We start from the raw sequence: 27,108 nt of genomic DNA, 5'->3' as shown, positions 1-27,108 counted from the left end.
ACAGTATAGGCCAAAATGTGAACTTCTACGATTGTATATTAATCAAATAATGCAATAAACACATTTACAAAGTTGAGAATCACTGATTTAGATGCTCAGATCATGTGGCAGCATCGTGAGACAAGGAGAGATATAGGTGTTGGTGTTTATTGTGAAATGCCATCTATACTGTATCTGGCTAATCTGTAACCGAGACGAGTACACTTCTACCTTGCTGCAGTGTTGTTTTTGGCAGCACATTTTGTTTTTTAGTTTTAGTCATAGTCTCTTGAATAGCTTTCATTTAGTTTTAGTCACATTTTAGTCACCTGGAATATGTTTTAGTGTTTAGTCTAGTTTCAGTCGACTAAATGTCATAAGATTTTAGTCGACTAAATCTACAGTTGATTTAGTCGACTAAAATGTATTTTTGGCGGGCCTTGATGCTGTCATAATGACTGATTTTACACGCACTGCGACGCGTTGTGAGCTTGTAGATCGGCTATTTTCAGCATGCAACCAAGTGTAAAAATGACTTATACTGGATCTCTTGTCCACTAGTCCCCTCCTAACATTTTAGTCTAGTTAGTATTTGTTGTCAAAATCATAGTCATCGTAGCTTAGTTTTCATTTAGTTTCCATTTAGTTTTCCTCAGTGGAAAAAGGTAGTCAACGAAAAGAAATTGTCATAGTTTTAGTCGACGAAAACAAACCCTGCCTTGCTGTGTGTGTGTGTGTGTGTGTGTGTGTGTGTGTGTGTGTGTGTGTGTGTGTGTGTGTGTGTGTGTGTGTGTGTGTACTGACCAGCTGAGCCTCTAATCTGGTATTGATGCTGCAATGCCTCTAGTCTGCACTGCAGAGTGTCCCTGCAGAGAGAGAGGATGGCTGAGAAGATCTTCGGGACTTCACTCTCGTGTATCCATCCGGGACATATAACACTATAGCACTGTTTGACCGACCGAGGCCTCCAACACAGACCTGTTTGCCCTTCTGCCCTCTGGCAAGAGATGCCGCAGCACACGGCACAGAACTTAGCAGGTTCTATAAAAGCTTCTTCCCCCAAGCCCATCAGGCTCCTTAACTCCCAGTAATCCCCCATCACTCTCACACACACGCACACACACACACACACACACACACACACACACACACACACACACACACACACACACACACACACACACGACACGTGTGCACGCACGGGTGTTAGGGTCTAATCTCAGAAACCGCTGGACCGATCAGTGCCAAACTTTTACGCTGTAAGAAATACCCCTCCAAATATTTCCACCTATAAGCCACCTTTGTGCAGGGAGGGGCCTTTGTGTCAAACATGTTGAACACCTGCATCCTGAATCACATATTGATGGACCTCTACACCAGGGGTTCTCATCCTGAGGGTCGCGACCCCTAGAATAAATAGAAATTGAGAGTTTACATAGTACACATAGTGCATGCATAAACCTTCCTTAATGGTTATATCTGGTTTCAGTATTTATTTATGATGTATTTTCTCTATCATTAAGGTTATTGTTAACCTGACGCTGCCAGATCCAAGAAGCTTGCTACACAAATTTGTTTCACAGCTTATTGGGATCTGAGATCTCGGGAGCAAATTCGATGACAGGTCTGTTCCTTTTTTTCAAGATACTTGGTAGATGATTGGATGGACCGTCTGCCTATCACCGTGTGGGCGTGCAAACACAACCAATCATATTGACGTGTCTATATAGCGTCACATCCGGTTTCGCACATGTCCCGCCCTTAGCTCACGCTGATTGGTTCGAACCACGAGTGGTTCGGTGTTAGCACAACTCCCTGAGAGATCCCAGATGGATGCTTTGTTGGGGAACATGGTTACCCAATAGCGCCCCCAGCTGGCAGAGTCAGGTTAGGTTATTGTAGTGGTCAATTTGTATTGGCGGTGGGGCGGTGGGCGTGAGACATGGCCAAAGCATTTTCGGGGGCCCCGAGCCACAAATGTGACATGTCACTGTTTGTTGCCCAAATGTAACTTCACCAAATTAGGTACACATGATCTCTAGGGGAATCGACTGTCAAACAGCTTTTTGATTTTCCATGTTGTTTGCTTGACTGCAACCTCTGTAATTTACAGTAATGCCTGTACAGTATGTCAGTGACAAATCTGTATGACAATTTAATATGGCCATGTGCACAACGCCTCAAACATTGTTCTATTCACCACGAGGCATGTCTATATGATTTATTCATGTGTTTATTTTAGGACCGACAGCTCATAGCCTTGCCAAACAGCATAACATTAAACGACACCTGCGCAAGTAGCAACATGTCATGTCGGTAACACTGCAAACAATCAGTCAAAGAAATAAATGAGCCCTAGCTGCCTTGTACAATTCATTGAAGCTTTGATTGCCTTTCACTCCTGCATACAGTACTGTATGTGACTCTTTTTGATACAGAGACAGTATCAAAAGACTGTTCAGGAGAGGAGAAAAACTTTTTTTTTTAAATCCAAAATGAGATAATAGCACACTTCACAGCATGTCTGAAATAAATGTCAGAGCTGTAAATATAAAATAAATGCTTAAACATGTAGCTACGTAGGTGTAATGTTAGAGTCCACAGAAGTGAAACTTTCAAGCCTGTTTTCTAAGACTATCTAAGAAGCCATATCTCCAAAACGGGTGGGTCAAACTGAACAACCAATATGTCAATTTGAAGCTACGATTCCCTGCTTTCATATATGACATACTATGACATATGACAAAAAACTAAAATAGAAAAATAAATCCAATGATTTACGTTGTGTCCAAGTTTGGTCACATATTGTTCAATGATTCGGGAACTGTTGATTTTGTGTGCCTTGCTATATTTGTAGGCCACAGTGGAAATAAGTTGATGACTATACTGTGTTTTACTAGTGTCAAGTGACAAGTGTCAAAGCCAAGTTTGACACTCTTGCATCTGTCCCTTTCTAAATATGTCTTTAATTGTATATGTTTCAAAAACTATACAATTTCTGACATACCGTATTTAGAAAGGATAGCTTGTTTGCTCATTTCTATAGGGTGGAAGGAAATAGTCTATTAAATAGTCTAGTAACGGCTATTTGTGGTACTGTCCACGCTGATTCTATTGAGGGTATGCACATGCATAAAGTGAATGGCAAATCGAGTGACAAAGTGAGTTTAATGTCGTTTGACGTCGTTTAATGCAATCAAATACAACTTTTCTGTTTTAATTTATGGACTGTCGTGGCCAGAAAGTAGTTTTTTGCCACTCAGTAGGCGTTCCTGCATATTCCTTCCGGGTTTGATGATGATGTCACACGCATACCCTAGTATATATATATATATGTATGTATATATATATATATATACATATATATATACACACCCCCCCCCCCTAGGTGTTCCCCGAGATTTTAGGGCTATGAAAAGTGTTCCCTGGGACAAAAAAGGTTGGGAAACACTGCCCTAGTCTATACTATTCAAGAGACTATATGATGACGATGACTAAAATCTAAATTTTCTGTCAAAAATCAACACTGCTGATGGCTGCAGCCCACAACTTACAGCAGTGGTTCCCAATGTGGGGTCCAGCTAAATGATAGTTTGGAACCAAATGGACCCCTTATGGGTCTGTAACTCTGACCATACGTTGTTGTAACAGCGGGCGACAGCCAGACAAACTTTCCGGAAGTGCATTATTTGTCAATGGAACCCAGCGACTACTGGCGATAGCAGGCGATGGTCGAAAAGTGGGCAGAGTAACGTCGGCCGAAAAGATGAAAATAATTAATCTTTTTTGGGCGACATCGTCCGGCGATAGTGGGTGATTAGGCGACAGTCAATTCAATTCAAGTGTCGCTCGCCCTTGTTCTCCCGCTGTTAAAGCGCACAGTCCATTTGGTTCCATTTGAGTGCTGGGACCTTGACTGCATTCATTTGTACTATTTATAGGCTACTACAATGTTTTTGGCTTGCAACGACACCACATTGTTTCTTCTGGAACAATACATTTTTTATGGTATTCTCAAATAAATGTATGTGTCAGATGCCACGTCATTTAATTCTACTGTGCACGTGTATGTGTAGTTTGAGTAGCAATTAAGTTAACCTTGAACATTGAACCTTAGCTTTCGTCATGTCATCATTTACACAGGCAATTCCTCCACATCGCTCTTTCATAATCTATTGTGTTGGACAGCAACATTGCTTTTTTCATCATGTACTACTACTGACCGAATAAAACTACTGCACTGTGTGTGCTCTGTGCTAGTGTTACACTAACACATCATGCACATGTGCACAGTGTGAAGCTCAACAGCGAAACTTTGTCACCTGTTGGTACTAAACATAGAGACAGACAGACAGACTGACAGACACACATTGCTGTTCCTTGGAGTGGCTGCACCACTCAAAAATCACATTCATCATAGCAGGGGGTCATATCGGTGGCCACGTCATAACGGTGGACACAAACATCCCACGACTCTGACCGAATTCCCTTGCTGCTCCTCTTCCCGAGACCCATATACGAATCCCATACCCAGCACGCAATCCTGAAATGCAGGGAGGGAGGGCAATCAGAATGAGGAAAAGGAATTGCCTGATCAGCAGGCTTCTGTTTTTCTTTCTTTTTTTTTTCTTTTTTGGTCAAGACATTGGCATTCTGTTTCCCCAGGTTGGGAACTTGGGTCAAGTGCGTACTGTGAGCGGGGCAGCTCCACACCGCCCGCCCGCTGGCTTCTTATAGGCTTAGGCCACTGGTGGCACCTGTCTCCTCTTCAGCGCCAGGCTGGGGAGACTGCACTGCTAGCCTTGATCCTCACGCTAATTATTTTCAAAGCAGGCCGGATTTATATCATTCTCCTGCAGGCGCCAAAGGGCCCTGCGGCTCCCCCATAGGAAGCAAGCTTTCCTGGCCCCTTTCTCTCTTGCCCGTTGGGCAGAGATTGTCACCATGGATCTGAGTGGCGCTTGGACACCACACAACAAGCATGTGCCCAGTGCACGATGAAATCCAGAGTGTTCATTTCATAAATTGTAAAAGGGTCAATCTTTATATTCTCAAAGTTAAATTAACGCTTCCTCTTAATCATCTCCCATCATGTCACTGAAATCATGTTCATGTCATATTGGAGGAAAAAAAGGCACAGGATAGATCCGAAGATTGCATTTAGCTCTAGATTAGGTTTGAATAGAGATTAGTGGAATCACCTCACGGCCGTGCAGTTCAACAATACAGCATTCATATCAAGTTTCTGGCATTGCACATCATTGAACATGCGCCGTACCGCACTGTACTGTACTGTACAATGTAAATACTATTGTACAACACATCACATACACATTTACCCGTTGCCTCACAGCTCCAGTATTACTCAACAGCTAAGGCTAGTGACACCTCCTGACAACTAATCTCTGCAAGTAGAAACGAAGGACATGCATCAACAGGAATGTGAAATTTATCTGCAATAATATTATGACTTGTGGTTATACTTAATTGGTCACAAAAAATGCATTAATAAAGATCACATTTTTCAGATTACAGTACAGTAATGCAATGTAATGGACAGATTATTTTAGACTCCATCCCTGGAGGAAAGCAGGATATTTGGCACATTCTTCCTTGGTTATAATTTTAGAAAACATGCAACGGTGGAAGACCTGCTTCAAGACCACATCATTTCCTGCCAATCAACACTTTATCATTCCCCAGAGAACTAACAGCTATGGCTATAACAAACTATTTTCAATTTATTGGAATTATAAAATAACCCTCTGGTGAGGACATTTTGACTCACTACGGTAATTCCTTTCATAATATGATTTTAGCCTTTAGTTGTTGAATTGCGAATATTATCGACAAGCTTTTCAAAAGAAAAAAGCTAGGCTACAATACAGTTTTATAAGATTTTGGCTCTAGTGTCCTTCACAAAGAGACACTAGTCTAAACCCAACCGCGACCCAAATTCAGTCAGGTGAAATATTATGGCCCACCAGACCATAACAAATGCAGGAATTCAAACTGTGACCTTTTCGTATAGTGGCCTATTATCCCATATCTTTGTTTTATCCTGAGGGCAGCCTGGGTCATTAATTTTACTGGTTCCTCAAGGTTCAATACATTCTTTGATGTTTTTCTGACACAGAACACTTAACATTCCACATGTACTTCTCGTCACCCTTTTGGTTGAAGGGACTAACAAATATAAGTTATAGCCCATCTAAATGCACTTGTGCAAGGGGAAGTAAGAACAGAAAAGTAGCCTTGGCCAGTTTCCATGCATACAGCATCATACAGCACACCGCTGAGATAAGATCTGCATTTTGATGATGTCATCGGATCAGTGCCAGCTTGGAGGGGTCAATGTGTACACTTGACCTCGGCAGTGCACAAACAACCACACCCACAGAATCTAATGGACCAGTTCACACAGGTTTAGGTCTGTGGAGCAGGACATTCTCTCGTTTTGCTCTTTGAACCTATTCCTGATTTCCTTTTCTCTTTTCTCCAAAATTGTGGTTTCTAACATCAGTGCCTTCTGCAAAACGTCACACTGTTTTGCTGTGGATCAATTTGAAGGAATATTTCACAATGCGAGTGGAAAATCACGGTTCAACACTTCCGCATCACTCGCAATGAATCTGGCCAGTTGACTGCCATTTCAATCCCAACTAGATAAAGTGCCCCTTGGGGCACAGGTCTCCACCAGGGCAGGTCAGGTTGTGACCTGGTGGCGGCGGTGCTATAATAGGTAAATGTGAAAAGGGTGCCATTTCTTCTTACGCCTTGGATGGCAATTAGATGATTTGAGGCATTTTATTCCAAAAATGTGTTTTGCAAAAATCCACCTGTTGGTGGTGCTATAACGGGCCAATGTGAAAAGGGTGGGATATATTCCTCATCCTAGTAGGAAAGTCGGTGAAAGATTTCACGTAAATTGCACGCTGCGTTTATGATTTGAGGCTTTTTCTTCAAAACGGGCCAATCCTGCAAACTTTGAAAGCCAATGTTGCCCAATTAGGATGGAATATGAAATATCGGACAGATCCGTCTTGAACACATGAGGTTCATCGTTGGCATCTAGGGAGTGTGTGTGCACACACACGGACAGAGTGCAAAACATACTCTCTCCCCATGCCTTCGGCCTGGTGGAGACAATAAAGTTGATGGATTAATTTCACTCACTGTTATGAATTGTTTGTTTACACTTCCCATTTTGGCAAACCCATACAGACATGTTTGTCTCTAATTGACCACCTGGCAGCAGTGCTATTGCTCCTTATTGTCTACAGGTGACATCCCAAAGGAATCCTAGGAAAACAAACCACTGTGTTTGACCTTTGGAGGGACTCTTGTAGCAACAGGCTCCGCTTACAACTCATATCAGCTTCCATTGAAGTGCGAACAAAGGCTCCGTAATAGTAACCAACAAATAAAAGAGAGAAGCTGAGCAGAGCTCGATATCGACGAGACACTGTGGTGGACATGATGATGCAGAACCAACTGTCATGACTACACAAATTCGACCCCCAAGTCCTTATGCAGCTAGTACACCGACCTCAACAGTAGCATGCCTGTGACAAAAGTCACAATTATTCAGCTTACCTTCACATTGACACTGGAAAGGATGGTACTGCCAGGGGAGTGGTAATTTTGTAAATATTTAGGCTTAGTCTCATTAAGCTGATTTGGGTACTTTACTCTGCTGGTCTGCCATGAACACTTGAGGCTAAAGCTTCTTAATTTGTACTGTGCCACTTCGCGCGAGCTTTGCATTCTTTGAGACAGTATAAGTGCCTCATTCTGTGGGTTGCATCATTACAGATTTTCTTTATATTTAATGTGGGCTTTATGGATGTTTTGTCATGTTTTATCAGGGATTTATAACTTTGCAAATGATCTTAATTGTGTTCAAGCCGGTCTGGTGTTTTTGGAGACGTTGAATGCGAAGAAGGCTCCCATCGTCAGCTGGGAAAGTCTGGGCAGCTCTGTGATAATTGATTTGGGGAGCCAAAGAGCCTAGAAATCCTGGCAACCTGAATAAGGAACCAGTACCAGGTTCTTGTGGCGAGACAGCGGAGATGTTGTGGTCAAGGGCTAGGCTAAACTCCTCGGGCGAAGGGTAGCGATCCCTGCGGTTGACTGAAGGAACAATTACTGGAAGATTTCTTAAAAAAAGGGGGGTTTGCAGAAACATGATGAGCATTAAAAAAAGAGAAGAAAAAGAGTTGAGACAGAGATGTTTGTTTTTCCGAGAACACTCCAGTCTGTTTTAGATGTTCGACATTTTTGTGGATCTCAATCAAAGGGCGATGCAGACAAGAAAGCCTGTGGTTCATCTATGATCCCTGGGTTTCAAGGTGCTGGCTCAGGGCACAAAAAAACTGAAATATCATTTGATTATGAAGTTATACCCTAAAGGCCCATGTGTTTCATCCCAACTATTAAATACTGTCAGGGAAGATAAACTGAGATCTCGGGCAAAATAAGTGAATCTAAAAGTTGAATTACCAGTGATTAGAATCGCAAGTGTCCATTGGTTCAATTAATAAGTCCAAACAGGGCCTTTCAAACGGAAAGCGAGGAACGCACACGTTGTTGCCTGGATTAACGAGAGGTCTGCTACAGGTCTTCTCAAGAGCGAGACAACGCAAGCGTAAAAAAAATATCTAAACAGAATCCAGGTCTGGTGAGCCGCGGGCGTGTGCACGAAACGAGCACAACAAATTCACGAGACTGCGCTCACGTAAATACGCTTGCGTGGTCACACCGCGACTGCTCTGCGCAAAAAACTATAGGTGCGTTAAATCACTTCACGCTTGAAAGGCCCTTTAGAATGAATGTGCTGGTGTGACTCAGTCTCAGTGTGCAGAGTCTGTTCTGAGTGTGTACTTAAATCGACCCATAAGGGTCCATGTGGTTCCATTTTATACACTCTCGGTTAAATAGACACCGAGGATTTCACGGTGTATAGCCTCAACCTCTCCTGCACCGAATCTTCTATCTTGGGCAACATTCTTAACACGGCCACCGAAGAGCCAATGACAAGCTGGTCACACAAGTATTATGTTTTATGTTTTCCCCATTGCTGTCTAATGTTTCACATCGAGGTTGGGACCGTCGAGCAAACTGCAGCTCACAAAAGAATGGGCCCATTGATTCCCAGAGGAATAATTTTAGTGGAGGGGAGAATTTAGCACAGGCCCAGCTAGAGAGAGCTATTAGCCGCTTCTCCAGCGCTGTGATCCATGACTGGAGAGGCTCAGTGTGAGGAGAGAAAGGGGACCTTACCCTGGCACAGTCTTACAGTGTCGGCTCACCCAGGCTCGCACTGCGGAGCCTGGTGTGCTGCTGGTGAAGTCATGTTTTACGAGGTTGTTTCAGTCTTACAAACCATGCATATGAGACCATCCCCGCTGCCTCAGTGTATGGGAATACCATTGTGTTATTTCATAGGCCTGACATAAAGAATTCACATCGTATCATTGCAATGGGACTATGTTATAGATCTGAAAGTAGTCTACGTTGCACTTCATATTATGATCAATCAATTATTGTAATCTTTCAATTACAAAGTCGTTAGCTGCATGCGGCTTGAAATAAACACAGAGACGTATAGGTCTACTGTATGTGGCTGTGTCACACAAACGCTATGCATTCATTGCGCAACCACAACTAGACAATCTAAAAGCTCACTAAGTGTTGCGGACGCCGCACGTTGTTGGCTTGTAGATCTGCTATATTGGTTTGCGCGACTCCGTCACGCGACAAAGTATAAATCCAGCCGTTGGTCTAGACCCTCCCAGATTGCAGCCGGAATTCCTCTTTCTCAGGAGAAACCAAAGTGGTCCATCATTACCTCCTCCAAACTCCCCCTTTTCCCATTTCAGCACCACACTGAGCTGAGATATCAGCTAACACATTATCCTCTTAGCCCGGGAGACTGATAGCCGGCGAGGGCCTCAAGCCAGGAGTGGCCGTACAGGTCAGTGAATAGAACAGGCGTCACAATTACAGCGACAGTGAATTGAACACAAATCAACAATTTTATGCTCACTTATTGACCAATTGCAAAGCATGCTAACTACATGTTAAATCCCTCTTATACATGTGTACTGTACATGTGTGCATTATTTTCTTATGATTATCTAAACATCACTTGTGTAGTGAGTTTATCAAACTCTGACAAATGCCAATAAATGCATTATTATTATGATTATGCATATTAGGATTATAATTATTAGGCTATGTCAGAGATTATAGAAACTATATGCACACATTATACATTGTAATGTAATTCAATCAATGAATAACAAACACATCCCTCGTTGCAGTCATTACAGAATGTCACAACAAAACCTGATCACTATAGCAATGAATATTGGGTGACATTATTCCATCTGTGTTCCGAAGACTTCCTTTTTCAAGAACATTTGATTGTATACCTTGGCTTCCACCTCCCTTGTGTCAATAGAGGAAGCCAAACCCAACAAGTTTTTTTCATTAAACGGACAAATTTGGTGAGGGTTCTATTCCAGACTCGGCGCCAAGTCATTTTATATCACTTCAGCAAGCAAGGGAAAAAAAAGTGAACTCATGAAACATTAATAGCCTGCTGCAACGTTAAAGAAACAGAAGTCCTTAATCGTCATGAGATGTTTTACAAGCGAATCTGGCATTCCTCATCGCATGTTGTTTTTCACCGGGGCCATTTTATGTAATAGCCTGAGCCCCAAAAGTGAGATGTCATGTAGCTAAAAAAAAACCCCCAAAAAACATTACACTGTAAAATCATCAGTGTTCATTTCACTTTCGGGTCCATTTGGGTCAATCTTTTACACTCCCAGTGTTAAATTAATACTGACGATTTCCACTGTGCAGCAGCCCCACATGCTGGCAGTATCCCAAGATGCACCTGCACTTTCAATTACTCAGTGAGTGCACTCCTCACTTTCTCTCTCCGCGAGGTCTAGACACCCAACACCTGCTGCACATTAATCTGAACGGCCCCCGCCCGCCGCCGGATACGCTTGGTTAGTGGCGACAACATGAACATCTCATTGCCACACCTTTCCCCCTCCTGCCCTGCAAGGGGCACACTTTTCCCCGGGCCCCGCGCTCTGCGGGGGCCCCGGCATGTGTAGTCTCACCTTCAACCAGCTGGGGGAGGGGGGGGGGGGGGGGGGGGGGCTTGTAGGACAAAAGCCGAAGAGGTGCCAGGTCCCCTAGCCTTCGCACATTATTTGCCATCTTGGCGGGTGCATTCCCATCTTGGCTGCGGTTAAGCATGTCCACATTCTTTGACTGGTACAGTAAGGTTACAGTGTTTCTGGATTGAATCCATGTGCGTGGTTCTCGCCACCACTGACTTCATCGTTGCATTATGGCCAGACCTAGATGCTCATGAGGCACACAATGGAAGTCAAGTCATCGCAACCGTGCAATACCTGCTTTCACTTTGTGTGTTCATTTTTAGTCCCCTTTTAGATGAAATACTTCAGCGCCTACTATATATCATCCACTTGCAGTTGCATGCATACAGCCTTCAAAACCGACAAAAAAATCTGAAACAATAACATGGCGTGTCTGACACTGAAATTCATTGAATCTTTGTTTCGTTCATGTGCATTATTTTTTAGGGCGTGTCGTTTTTTAACAAATTCAAGTTGCTAATTGGCCTTGACTGGCAGAGAGTCTGAATTCTAATTGTATGTGTGCGTGCGCGCACATGTGCATGCATGCATTGTGCACACGCACGTGTGTGTGTGTGTGGTAAATGGTAAATGGTAAATGGTGCATTTATATAGCGCCTTTATCCAAGGCGCTTTACATAGATTGTGCATTACATTCACCCATTCATACACCGATGGCAGCGGAAACCATGCAAGGCACCAACTAGCACATCGGGAGCAATTAGGGGTTCAGTGTCTTGCTCAAGGACACTTCGACAGTAACTCTGGGGGAGCCCGGGTTTGAACTGGCAACCTTGCGGTTCCCATCCAGGCACTCTACCCATGAGCCACCGCCGCCCCCTGTGTGTGTGTGTGTGTGTGTGTGTGTGTGTGTGTGTGTGTGTGTGTGTGTGTGTGTGTGTGTGTGTGTGTGTGTGTGTGTGTGTGTGTGTGTGTGTGTGTGTGTGTGTGTGTGTGTGTGTGTGTGTGTGTGTGTGCGTGTGCGTGTGCGTGTGCGTGCGTGCGTAGCGTCCAGCTTGTTCTTTGTAGTGCGAGTCTTAGCTTTGAGCAGGAGGACAAATGATGTCCCGGTGTCATTGTGATCAGAGAATGCAAGGTGCACTGATTGCACTCTGCCAGGGTGGATGCAGCCGAGGAATGGAGCCCCAAACTGACAGCCACAGAGCAGCGACGACGCCGATGAGTATTAGTGAACGTATGGGAACACACAGATGGGGGGGGGAAGACAGTTGCTCAACCTGTCGACAGCTTCTCCATAATTCAATAAGTCAAGTTGTTGGACCATTCCTGCGAGGCCGCTACACTACAGCAACTCCATAAATAGCTGTCAAAGCCACGTCGCTGCCGTTTTCCCTCTCCACAGTGATCTCGCTCCTCTCTCTCAACAGCTCTGCTAACGTAATTGAAAACATGGAGTAGAAGAAAAACAACAAAAAAAAGAAACCCCACAAGAATCATTGACACAAGGAATGTTTCTTTGTCCTCTCGTTTTGTTGTCCTGTTTAAACTTGTCCCAAGAATCTGTGAATCCAGCTACAGGTCATCACGTCTGACACAATGCACCCCTTGTTCCAGAGTCGTCAAAATGAAATTGTTCATTGCCACACTATTAATACATATGATGATGGCAATGTTTGTAATGTTTATATAGCAATGGAAAAATACTTCTCTGAGGGCTATGATGGTTGATGGGAAATATTTATAGAGATTCGATCTGGGGCTTGGTTATGGTGATGCTTCATAAATCAGGCAAGTCACTTAAAGTGCATTTTTAAGTTGTATTTTAAGATATATTAATCCCTGGAGGAAAATGGACTATTTCAGAATAGTAGAATTGAAATTGAACAAATTTGATTAACAAATTTGACAAAGAAATTGATCTGACAAAGAAATTGATTAGCCATTATTAAACTATAAATGAAGAACAACAGTGGGTTGTTTTCAGGGTGAAACCTACCGCAGAGCAATATGATTCGATTTCCTACTCGGAGTGATGTTCAAATTCCCCCTTTTTTTTGGTCAAAGAAAAGAGGCATTTCAACTTTCCCACCATCCCCTCTCAACGTAGATCTACTCTCCTCCAATTGTGACTTAAGTCTCCCTTGGACACAGGCCAATGTGTTAACTCCAGCAAATTCAATGGATTAACAATTTTACTTCGCCCGCCCCGGCACACACACACACACACACACACACACACACACACACACACACACACACACACACACACCCTCCCCTCTAATCTTAAAGGGCTGACCTCAGCCAGCAAATGACCAAATTCACACAAAATGGAGATCCGCCCCCTCCATCCTTGTCTCCTTCTACTATACTTCTCTCTGAGGCTCCCATTGAATCAGCGAGCCACACTTGTTGAGATCATGGCGACAGATCCTCAAGTACCCCCTCTGTTCAACAAGACCCCCCCCCCCTATCCCCCCGGGATTCAATTTGGTTGGTAAACAGCGCTCACAAAACCCCGACGAGGGTGGGAATCTTAACAAGGGCTGCAGACTATATCTTTGCATGTGTGGGGATTACAACAGATGGAGCTCTGCTCGGCCGGCCACCACAAACCTAGTGTTCGTGTTTAACGCGTTTCATATTTAATGCTCACTCACCATATATAGCTGCATGTGGCCACACAGAATGTGGAATCAATTTAACGGAGTAGAAGGCGCAAGTAAAGCCTGATTTATACTTCCAGAAGTTTCCGCAATGCGCTGTATGGAGTATAAAGTAAGCGTTAAAGACCTTTTAAACACCAGGGGCATGACAAATAGGCCTTAATGATTATGAAAACGCTTAATACTCACCGGCAAGTGTGAATATCAATTCAAAACTATATAGTTGAGGCCTCATTAAACACCAGGGGTATGACAAATGGGCCTTAATGATTATGAAAACGCGTAATACTCACCGGCGAATATGTGAATATCGTAACTATTATACTACCATATAGTTGAGGCCTCATTAATATATGCTGTAGGTTTGATGCCTTTATTCACGGTGCGGAAGCTCCGAAACAATCGACCTTGTTCCCAATAAGAATGACATCACTTCATCATATGAATGTACTCTCGACAGACAAAATGATATTTTCGGGGTGAATTAACCGCATGGAAATATCACCCCCTGTTGTGTGGGGAGCAGGGACCTTTAGTCAGAGTGCTCTGTGCATGCCTTGCAAAATGAGCCTGTTTCGTGCTGCATTTTATGGGCTACTTGCAATGGCCGCACCAACTCCCTTCAAGCTAGCAGAGCATGTTGTGACCCATGAGGTCAGCGTCACTGTTGAATCCATGCCACAGTGTCTGGTAGAGTGGAACTGGGCTATGTGCAGCTGTGCAGAGCTCTGGATTGGAGGGCAACACACACACACACACACACACACACACACACACACACACACACCATGCTGTCACATTGTTTGTCATTCCATATGTCAGTCATTTCGAGCTCTCCCAAGCCAACATGAACACATTTTCATAAGAGGATGCAGGAGGAAAAGCCATGAGTTCTTCCTGCTATATAACGTCAATGTTTCCCCCAAGTTGGAAAAAAGCTTTTCCATGCTGCCCAGCGATTTCACATGTGTCGTTCAAGCGGAGATCAATAACCTTTGTGATCATTTGTGCCAATGAGTACACGCGTACGATTTGAGAAATGTACCCTTCTCACCTGTATGCAGACACAGTGACGTGATCGTATGTGCTTACTGTGCGCTTTTTTATGAGTTGAGTTTTTCCATACATTCATAGCCTCATATTACTTATGTAGGGTGCGTTGTTGATCTGCTATTTTGGAACTTGTAGATTTGTAATTTTTGGACAGTAATGGCATGCCCCAAAAAATAAACACATGAACTGAAATGTCCCTATTCAGGGGGAGATCTACAATCTCACAATAGAGGGTATGCGCGTGACATCAATCTTACCCGGAAGTTATGCGGGAACGCCTACTGAGTGGCAAAACACTACTTTCTGGCCTTGACAGCTCATAGTTAGTTAGTTAGTTAGTTAGTTACTTTATTGACACAAATGTATAAAACATTGGGTCCAAACAATAATAAAAAACCCATGAATCAAAAACTTTAAAAAGGTACAATACATTAAAATATACAATACACAGAAACCCTTTACAACAGGAGCTTTCTATTGCTCCACAAGTGACAGGCAGGCATGTAGCATATGCAAAGTCTCTCTGTTAGTGCCCACAAAGAGTGAGCTCAAATCAATACCCTCATGTCCATATTTCTCTCTGATATCTTGTGTGAGGGGACAAACCAGTATGTGCTGTTCGTTTTGTATACCAGTCTCACATTGGCAAAACCGCTGTTCAGGTGGTATGCGGCTCCATCTTCCCATTTCCACACGCAGTCTATGAGCGGACAACCGAAACCGTGTAAAGGTTATCCTCAAATAGTCCTCAATGGTGCTGGTATAGAGTGGGTGAACAGATATATCTGGGTTGATGTCTTGGTATGTCTTATATCTTGTTCCCTCTTTGGATTGTAATTTATGAATCATGTCCCTTCGGTCACTCTCAATATGATCTCGTTTTTCCATTATCTCAGATAAATGAGAATACATGACTTGGTACATCCAAACTGAAAAACTCACTTTGCCACTCGATCTGCCATTCACTTTATGCATGCATTTTTTGGTTAAAACAAAATGTTTTTAGATTAAAGGTTAAATCACTATTCTGCTAGTAATCATTGCTATATAGAGTGTTTGTTCAGTAACAGAGGTCTCCCCGTCTCTCCAGCTCTTTAATAAACAGAAAATACATTTTCAGGTAGGTGACAAAATTCCAGCCAATCAGGAGAGAGTAGCCATTTTCTACAAAATGAGTCTTGAAAAATGGGGATCGTCTTATAATCAGAGTCATCTTATATTCAGCACAATACGGGGTAGTTAACCCATTTTGGGCGGGAACCCCTTTTGGTGTTAGCATTACGTTATGCTTTAGCAATTTAAAAATAGCACCGAGTGGCGCACTACGAGCTTGTAGGTCTGCTATTTTTGAAAAATCGAAGAACGACTGACATAGACAGCTTTTTCAGAAAACTGTCAGGATGTAGAAGACATTTTTAGAATCTGATCTCAGGTCAGAAAAGCGAAGGATTTTACTTTTACCGTGCATTTCTCAGTTCAAGTCCCTGGCAACTCCCATGTAGCAGCATCACCACCACCCACCCATATCCCTTCTCCTTCCATCCATTCCCCTCTCATCCCCGCATTCCCCGGGTCAGAGGCGCCTGCTCGAGCCGCGGTGCCATGTATCCTAATCACATAAGCACACAGGCTAATCCACAGGACAGCTGGGGAATCTTTACTGCTACGGTCGTAGCATGAGCTGGCATGGACGGCAGCGTCTCTCTGAACCCCCGCACTTTCATCATGCTGTCATTGTGTCCCCTGGCACTGCAGTACATCCACACATCCACCATATCTCTGTATACACACACACACACACACACACACACACACACACACACACACACACACACACACACACACACAAGCCGACACAACCTTGAGAGTGGTTGTACACTGTAGAATCCATAGAGCAGATCTGTGCAGCGCAATGGCGACAACAAATAGTGAAAATGGGAGACCATACCAAACATACATTTTAAATTAGGTCAAATTGAGATATTATTATCAAACATAAATATCAAATATACAGTACAGTATACCTGAGACAGTGTCGGACTGTCGGTCTACATTTCCCAAACGGAAAAGCATGTATTTCATTCAGTCTGACCAGAAGCATGGTATAAAACATATCTCCAGCTGCCGGTGATACAAAAAATAAATTGTGGGTGATATCAACAAGCAGAGGCATGGATTCCCCCCCCCCGAATCGAACTCTATTGCACAAGCGATATAAACTTTGCATCCTATGTTGTCTGTGGCATTGAAATGTTCCCGAATTTCTTGTGCGAAGCAAGGCACCCTCAAGGCATTTTTGTGAGAAAATAAGCCTATACAATTTGTCAGACAAGTCAATCTTTCATCCATCCCCCTGGCCTGATGCACAACACAGGTGTTGACCTGGCTGCTCCAATGAAGTTCCTCTCTCACAATAAGCAAACCGTCAGGCCGTTGTTGTCCTTCCTGCAATGTACTTTATACTTTTTGGTATTGAATTTCCATTCAATATGACCTTCGAAAGTACTTACTGTCCAGGCAAATTGATGGACTGAGGGGGGACATGTCTATCCCATATCCTAGTGGGTTATACATCAGATAGCTCCCATGTCTAGGATATCTTCAATGATGAACCGTTTTTATTCCAAGTGGGTTTCTGTTAGAGCAGTTAGAGCATCCGTCCCCTTAGAGAATCTGATGAATAATGGAGTAATAGAAGGAATTTCCTCCAGAATAAAATGTTGCTAACCCTGCACCTCTCCTGGCAAGTGCTCAGCAATTGCGAGCACAATGGCCCTGCCAAAAAAGCCCAGGCGTCTAACAGATCTATGTTTATCCCATCCCCCTAGAAACCCCCGCTATGGGATCTCCAGGGCTTTCCTCACTCCGCAAGTATGTTCACCAATGAAAGAAACACATGCTCCCATTATTATTTATAGAATCGTTTGTTTATTTATTATTCTATTTTTCCTGAAAAAGAAGATTTGTTGACTTAGGCCCATCCGAATATTGCAGAATTTATGTCCAGTGTTTAATCATCCTTTTTTGGATTTTGTGGGGAGTGCAGCTTATGGAAGACGAGGATTTTATGATAAATGAGCTTTGTCATGTGAGGCTGACATTTTTATGATTGTGAGCAAGTGTTGAAAACCTCCTGAGCCAGTTATCATCATTATCCATCGTATCTTGTAGGGAGACCTCAGACATGGTGAGGTTTCTCCCTAGTCATGGAAGAAGAAAAAAAAAGAAGAACAAAATGACAGAGACCTCCAATAGAGGCTGCTGACTTCCAAATGAAAATGCTGATAGTTTTTACAGTGCACATCCCGAGTGGTATCACAAAACATATTCAAGATATATTACACCTAAATGCTCTGCCTTGTGCTTAAGTATTTAACCAGCATGGCTAATAACCGATAATGTTAACGGCGGAGTTTATTTAATAGACATTGCCCGGACCTGTGAGAATGTGAAGTGAAATACATGAGCGTCTATACAAACAAGCATTTAATTATCTTAGCTGACCGTATAAGAAGAGTGATTTGCGGGTTGCTATCGCACACACCTGCATACATCGTGATTCAAGGTGATCAGCATGTCTTTATAGCAGATGGCCAGATACTACATAAGTGTTTTTCCTGAACACGCTGTATTTTTGTTATTTATTATTTTGCTCCTGTTTTGAGAAATTCTGAGCTCACATGTTTTTCCAGGCATGAGGGGACAAGTGGGAACCATGACAGGTACTTAACAACAATCTGAAACATTTATAAACAGGGCATGCTCCTGGGCAGGGCACAGGAAGAGGGCGAGGGAGGTAAATGCAGAACCCTTCAGACCCCTATCACACTTTCCAAAAAGGAACTAGCTTTTTCCTTAAGAGCTGAAAAAACTAAATCATAAATCAGAGAGCTCCGCAGACCTGTGCCATGAGCTAAGGTGTTTTCATAAGGCTGGGCACATATGTTTCAACAACGATTAGCTCGTCTTTTGGTAGCTATAACACTTGAACCTGATGTTCTGGTGATGCTCCCAGGTGTTTGCCTGCTTCATAGCGCTGAAGGGCAGTATTAGTTCAGTTCAATTACTCTATTACTCTTTCTTTCTTTCTGCCTTTCTTTCTTGAGGGTTGAAATGGCAAGTGACAAGGTCAGTTTGTCCCGTTTTAGTTTCTGGTCCCATTGGCTCTACATCTGCGACTATGCATGCATGTCATGCCCTCAACTCTACATCCAATGCGACTGGACCACAACCCACCACTCCTCAGCAAAACCTCCATGCAGACTAAGCAATATGGACACATCCTGTACAATGGGGGGGGGGGGGGGGGGGGGCTGCTGCTCCAGGTTTCAGTGAGAGTTATCTCACTATCTGCTTTCTCCACTTCTGCCTGAGACATTTGTGTCCAAGCAGTCCAAGGGAGTGAGAACGCAGAGTGGGGGCAAAAGCTCATTTGATTTTCTTTATTTTTTTGCCCTGTGCTTTAGTTGCACCCACTTCCTTCATGGTAACAGCTGTCAAAACGTTGCCGGATTACAGCACACCACAAAGTTACGGCTCGTATTAGAGCCTGGCACAGCGCAGGAAGTTTTGAGGAATGGAGAAAAGCAAAGGAATACTTAAGCCTGATTTATACTTTGTTGTGCGATGGTGTCGCAGTGCCCGGAAATAGCGGATCCATGTGCGCGTATAGATCTCCTATTTCCGTTATAAATTAAGCATCGGGCCACGCTGTTCTTAGGGCAAGGCAAGTATAGGACCCAGGGGAGGAATAGCTCACACTATAGCAGGGTGTAATTTAGGTACACGTGTCGGGGATACCACGGGTTTTACAGTGATGTTTTAGGTATTAGAACTGATATCACTGTGAAATCCACTGTGTTTTGATTCCATTTTTACACTTGCAGAGTTAAATCAACATTCCTGCAGGTTTTGCTATGATACAGGCGTTAATTGTGTTTTGTTTTCACATAATGTGGAGCTCTCGTTGCCAGGCAGGGATCAAAAGGCCACTCTCCCCTGGATTAGCCGGCTTCGGAGTTTCTGTGATGAGGAGGCCATGTGATATTTGCACGGATGTTGAGAAAGAAAATTCCCTTAATTCCTTACACATCTGGCGAGGGAGAAGGGCTTGTTGAAATAATAGTAGTTCCAACAGGGGAGATTGTATCAGTTCTGGTGCAAAATGTCCAAAACTTAAACACAAAACACACAAAAATGTGTTTATGTCCAGATCCGCTACTAATGAGTTTCATAGTAACCGTGTTTGACAGCTGTAAGGAGACACCATCGCGAGTATAATGTGTAGCATAATAGGTCCTGATCATCAGTTTACACTAAATCAATGTACAATGTCATAGCAAATAAAGGGTGGGCTTCAGTGATAAGTGTTAAACTCCAGCAGGGGTGCATATCGTATTCTAGTAAACACCTATCTGCAGCGATGACATCTGAATACATAGCCTAGCAGACATAACGGTGACATCATTCCTCCAGCAGGGAGGGTATGTTATTTTCAGCCGTCATACCTAGATGCTGACAGAGGTGTATGGGTCTAGTTAATATGAATGTATCTGGACTAACTTCCCACGCCCAAAAGACCTTTACAGTTCAGTTTTTTAAGCATACGTGTGTGTGGGCCGATTCGTTTATGGTTCCATTTGTTGCCAGGGCAACTGAAAATCCCCTTAAGAACTGAACTTGTTGGGTGCTTTCCCCTATGAACCGAAAGAGCAGCACATGAAAAGCTGAGTTCTCTTTTTTTTTGTTATTTTTACCTGGTGAGCTGAGATCACAGAATTAATTAATATCTACATACAGGCCATTTAGCTCAAATGTCAGTGCAGAGAGTCAGTTTGCTTCTTAAGTTTACTTTGTATATATAAATGTCAATCGGGAGCATAGAACACCCATTGGATCAAAGTATCTTAAATACTGGATGTACCCCTTTGATGTTTTCAGCCGTTCATATGCTCGTGCAATTAGGAGTATTTATGAGCATATTATGTTCATGTACTGTATATTTTCACGTGCATGTATTATCTCAATAAAAATGTAAATCAATCTCTCTTTTGAAGAGTAGCCAACAAACGGGACGGGTGTGACTTGGTGGTGGACTGTATTAAATGATCAAAGTGCAATTATTTGAGTAGTACACTTGAGTATATTCTTTTGAAAATTCACTTAATATAAAGCAAGTACTCCAGTACTAGGTTGAGTACTTTGTCCACCACTGCATGGAACACAGGATACGAACAAAGGAGAAACGAAAGCATTGATCTTGTCATGAAAACGTACTCCTTCATTATTTGGCTTCAAATAATCATTGGGTGCTTGATGAAGAGAGTCCATTGTTGCTGCAAGGATCAAAACAAACAACGCGAACCACCACGTGGAATAATTTAAAAATTCATTTATTATTTCAGATTTGTTTTTCGCCTTTGTTATACAAAGAAGTTAAATAACTTAAATACATTCTTACCAGTCATTTGTGATCTGTTTATACCTACAAGCTATACACATGAGGTAGAGGAAAAAAATAATTTAGGGTTCCCATAAGACATGAATAAGTGAACACGGACAAAGCTTTGTTGGTGTAGTATCATCACAAAAGGCAATACATGGTTGCTGTGTATATTTGACAAGCACAGGACAAATCCTAACAAAAATGTACATGTAACATGATGCCTATCGGGCAGTGGTTCCCAAACTTGTTCACGTCAAGGACCCCCAAATTGCCAGTTACCCCCATTAAGAGAAGATCTTTACGGCTCTAGCAGTGATTCTCAACCCGTTTAAGTTCAAGGACCCCCAGTTTGACATGCATTAGTCTATACGGACCCCCATTTAATGGCATTTCTATCTCTGCGACCCCCAATTTATATTGTAAAATCAATGTTAATGTAACTCTGAGAGTGTTTGGTTCCATTTGTACACTCTCAAAGTTACATTTGGTTCCAAACTATCATTTAGCTGGGGACCCCCTGGAACTCCCTCAAGGACCCCTGGGGGTCCCCGGACCCCACTTTGGGAACCACTGCTCTAGGTGAGTGTATTATATAACCTATAATGTCACATTGACTGGTTGATGAAATAAAGGTATGATGATGATGACTCGAAAGAAATGTTGAGCATAAAAATAAAAAATAAAACTATTCAGAATATGACAACCTCTGATCTCTCAGTTCATTGTCATTTAGCATTCCAGGGGGGAGGAGAAGACATTAGAAGACCCCACCGTCCTCAAAAGAGAACTAGATTACACTAAAATGATCAAAATGCAACATAAATACAATAATATTGATGGTTATGATTTGGTTTTTGTATACTTTTTTCCATATAAGTGCCAATAAGAAACGGGAGTTTCAAAATGTGTTAGGATTTGTTTTGTGCTTACATTACTACAAATGTTTGAGATATCTATATGAAAAACAAAAACAAAAAAAAAAGTATACAATGCTTCTTGAAGCCTCCACCTCAAAAGGAACAAACACCCATACAGAGTAAAAAATACAGGATATAAAATCAGTTTAGACTTTGACGCTATTTACACTGAACACATGCTCATAATATAGTATTTAAAAATAATTTATCTTTCTTTTATTTTATTTTATTTTTTCCTACAAAATAGAATTTTGTACATGATCCACTGACAACTAAACAGTGCAGAGCAATGGGTCCCAACACAGAATACGAAAAAAGAAAAACGTAAATATTAATATCTGGAACCGACTGTTGTGTGATGCTGTTCTTTGTCGTGAAAACGTTGAGCGGAGTAGCCCTATATGTACAATACATAAACATACAAAAATGCACCTGAATGTGCACACTGTATTTCTCTTGTGCCTGTTTACCATTTTCGGACTCGATTTCAATAGCAACCGAACCACAGTTTTGGGTCCGGGAGTGTGTGCAGGATACGCACACCGAAAGCTGTGGGAAGCAGGCATTTATATGCTTCGGCTCTCAGCATAGCTATTATGGTTTCCATGTAGCGTGCAAAGTTCTATGTATATGTTTTGACCATTCTTTATTTGGCATGCCTGCTCATATCAACATGCTTGGAATTCATCCCCTCAGGACAAATAGCCGATGATGCCAGGCTTGCTTCCTGAGGCGTGATTTCCCTGTCAGAGATGGTGGTTCAATTCAAACAGGAATCCCATGATCGTCATCTTTTAAAAAACCGCAGACAACAAAACCATCTGCCCGACGGTGACGGTGATCAAAACTTTTTTGTTTTCTTTTTTCTTAAGGGACGTTTGCATGCGACGGCATCTACTGGCACTGGCAGCCGCACTCAAGTGATGATGATTACAATCTCTTACAAATGAAAATGGTTTTACAGCAGCAATATACTCCGTATTCATGATTTCTCTTTTAGCCAATGCATCAATAACAGAACACCACTGAACCGTCCCCAGAATGGGTCACGCTCCAATTGCTACCAATTTCCTCTTTAAATTGCCTGTGAGTTTTGAACATGTGCCTCACGCTTGTCTCATTTACCACAGGAGAATAAAACCTTTTCTATTTACAAGAAGAAGGAAAAAAATCTGCACTGCACTGTATATATATCCATAAATACAGATATTTAAATACTCAGGGAAATAAAAAAAGAAAGAAAACTATTTTGGGGGCTTCAGTGCGTGAATGGGGCTATAATACAAAGCTGGGTCCCTCACTCAGTAGTTAATTCACACCCATCTAAAACAAGGCATAAAATATCCTATGTCTTTATTTCTTTGTATTTCATACAATGTCCTTAGGAAATGAATGCAGAGGAATAGAATGAGGCGTCGTGCCGTTTGCCTGTGTACAAAGGTGCCCTCTCAGGAGGTTATAGATGGCGGTTCACTATTGACTTTGCAGTTACTGTGTCTTGTCTGTCTGTGTTCATTAACCACCTAAAACCCCATATTGTTGAGTGGAGTCTCTCTGGGCCCTGTGCTAGTGTCTTTTCAGTTTTTATCGTGGAGAAAGCCTCCGTTGGAAATAGCCGCTCGACAAGGTTGTGAGCTATTCTCTGCAAAAGCGTCCGCCACAATACGGAGGCTGGTGGTTAAACTGCTTTGTGTTTGTCGTTTTTCACCTTTTGTGTGGACAAAAGGTGAAAAAACTATATTGTACGTAAATGCTAATCGAGTCAATGCATTGCAACACCGACTTTTCTTTTTAAGAAGACAGCACATTTGCAGTTATGTATGCCCCAAGTAGTGTTTGGGATTAGACCTCAAACAGTGTAACATATATTATGTATTCGATTTGAGGCTGAAAGGGTGATTTATACGCAGTTGCATGCCGGTGTTGTGCACAAAAAATATGGGATCTACAAGCTCACCGCATCACAGCGAGACGCATTGTGAGATCGTAGATCTGCTATTTTCGGTGTGTGTGTGTGTGTGTGACACTGACACAGCATGCAACCAAGTATAAATCATGCACAAGTGTCCATCTACCTGTCATGGTAAATGTCAGACTAGCGTATTATTGACTGAGAGTGCATACTTGATGTCTACATAGTACATACTGTTTTATGGCTCAATCAAATTGTGGCTTTCTAAAGAGGAAGGGAGGATGTGAAATGGTTGGAGACTACATTCCTCCAGTTCCCTACAGTTTTCTCTATGTTATAGTATTATAGTAAGTACAATTTCATATTTTAGTAGATTGAGTCTCAAATGAGCCACAGCAAATGGTACGGATACATACAAATTCTAATGGCTGTGCAAGTCACATATGGACCCACCTGTTGTCATGGTGTAAGTAACGTAACCACTCTATCGTCTGCATTTGCACTTTCCTTAGTCCAATAACTATAGTGGTTTAAAACAATTCCCTGAACAATGATTGTGTTTGCCGAAGGCCACCACGAACAGCCTAGAGAGACTGACTGGCAAAAAAAAAAGGAGAAAAAAAAGCTATTTCCTGTCCATGTATTCACACGAACGGCTTCATATCACATCATATCATTACCAAAATATAGATATGAAAAGAGAATTGGGCTTTTCTCTCCTTGTCAAGGAGCGGTCCCAAACGATTCATAAATTATCCACAGCGAGTGACAAAAGGACATAAATGTGCTGCTTTTCAAAGAGCCTTGTCAAAATGAATTAAAAGGAAAACGAGCGAGAGCACACAAACGACAAAACATTTGTGTGGTTAGTGGTTTGTTTTAACATAGTTAGATAAGTGGCTTGTATAATGTCATTACAATAAAAGTTTAATTTATTTACATACATATGCAGACACACAATATGTGTGTGAGTGTAAATATGTGCGTGTAGAATAATTCTTACACCCCGTCTTTTTTTTCAACAGTCTCTTGAATATGGTCTTGATTGCCGTAGAAGTTGTCATTTGACCGCCATTTGCACTTCCAAAGTCTGTCAACAGTCTGTCCGACAGACACACGCGCGCGCACACACACGTCACTCACACACACACACACACACACACACACACACACACACACACACACACACACACACACACACACACACACACACACACACACAACGTTCTTCTTTGTCCAACCTACTGTTCTTATTGTCCTTTTATCGGATGCTCAATAACTGCTCACTATAGCTGGAGACTGCTAAGATGACTCCTTTTTCTCATTGGACTGATCCGATTGGATAGGGGGAAGTGGAAGCCCCTCTTCCCCGGAGGCAACTCTGCCAACAAAAAGCTGGAGATGTTGATCCCGGTTGTCTTAAGAAGGGCTGGGGGTTTACCTCTGCAAACCCAAAGCATGGGCGGAGGGGAGGGGGGGTTGGGGACACAGGATATCAGGTCCACAGAGATCCCTCAAAGTGCTTATCGCTTCTCCGTCTTACTTGCTCGCTCTCTCGCTTTGTCTGCAATTCTTTTTTCTTTTTCCGACAGCAGAAGCAAACGTTTGTCCAAGATAAAACATTTTGTTTTACCAGAGACTACCCGCCCTGCACCCCTCTCTAAAAAGCCCCATCTTCCACTCCGATGGTCATAGGACGAAAGGGTTCATGGGAGGTGACTGATGGGGGGCGGGCTATCCTTTGCAGGTGTAAACCTCTTCTCTCTGCGTGCACTGCTTGCATTCCACATAGCAGCACCAGCGCACCTGGCACTGGCACGGCCGCGTCACTTCCCTGCTCTGGGTGTTGTGGCCTCGCCCGCAGCATATGGCGTCACAGTTCTTGTCCTTGTAGCACTTGCGGGCCGCGGTGCCCGGCGAGTATTTGCTGGGTCTGCAGAAACTCGGCGAGTCCTCGATGTGAAGCAGGTCCATAGTGCGAGGGATCTGATCGCTCGGGCCGGGTGAGGGCTGCTGCTGGGGCTGCTGCTGTTGTTGCTGTTGCTGCTGCTGCTGCTGCTGTTGCTGCTGCTGCTGGTTCCGGCCCGTGGAGATTTCTCCCTCCCCTGTGGCCTCGTTGGTGGAGCTGCCGACCTTGAGGGAGGTCTCGTAGCGCTGCTTCAGTTGCTTTCCGATCTCATGGAAGGGCAAGAGCTGCCTCCAGCATGTCTGGACCGTGCAGGAGCCAGAGACACCGTGGCATTTACAAGTGGTCTCCACCCCGGCTTTGATGACCTGTGAGACAGCACAATATGGTTATAGCAACGCGGATAAAGGATTGGCTCATATAATTGTAACCTTTTTAATATGTATTTGTTTTGTAAGCAGCATTTTCGAGAGCCAACAATTACCCACATTCTTTTAAATGCTCACAATTACTGTACATGATTAAATGCATTTCTGTCTCTACGTATTGCTGGTTGTCAACCATCAACGTCACATTAGATGACAACAATATCAGAGCATGTTACTCTGAATATAAAACTGGTACATCTATGACACAAAGAGCCAATTAATCTTATACTGATATTGTTATGATAACCATGGATGACAGATTTTTGATTAAACTTAATAACTGTTATTATGAGAAGTAAGTAGAGGTATTTCTTCTGAATAAAAGATCCATTCAGAGTCAGACAGTCATGGGGAAAAAAGAGGAGACACAAGATGCCCAGACACTGAGGTCTATTCTTATCCTGTTAAAAAGTATACCCACTGTATACCCACGGTCAATCTATGAAGTATGAACCCAACCAATGTAGCAAAAGGCAACAACTAACAACTAAAATATTGTGTAAAATCACAAATAATTGTGAGAGTCTCTGTTTATTATAACATTATAACATACCACGACTGTTATTATAACATAACATGACCTCTTTGTGGTATGCCAAAGTTAATTTGTGCATCAGTCACGCACCGTTAAAAACAGTGAGAGAATTCATGGCGCATAAGC

General features: G+C 42.7%; 1 protein-coding gene and 1 long non-coding RNA gene across 2 annotated transcripts in view; one reads left to right on the top strand and one right to left on the bottom strand.

Moving 5' to 3' along the window:
• Positions 1–27,108, top strand: part of LOC308325602 — a 276,903-nt gene that overhangs the window by 146,131 nt on the left and 103,664 nt on the right. The gene's annotated exons all lie outside the window — the stretch shown is intronic.
• wnt9a (wingless-type MMTV integration site family, member 9A) overlaps positions 21,215–27,108 on the bottom strand; it is a 30,565-nt gene continuing 24,671 nt past the window's right edge. Inside the window, exon 4 of the mRNA XM_080778583.1 lies at positions 21,215–26,387. Coding sequence (XP_080634709.1) covers positions 25,848–26,387 — 540 coding nt within the window. The 3' untranslated portion in view covers positions 21,215–25,847. The remainder of the gene's footprint in view (positions 26,388–27,108) is intronic.

Source organism: Protomyctophum bolini (genome assembly GCF_963924005.1).
Source record: "Protomyctophum bolini genome assembly, chromosome: 12".
Lineage (NCBI taxonomy): Eukaryota > Metazoa > Chordata > Actinopteri > Myctophiformes > Myctophidae > Protomyctophum > Protomyctophum bolini.
This window is presented reverse-complemented; position numbering and strand designations above follow the sequence as displayed.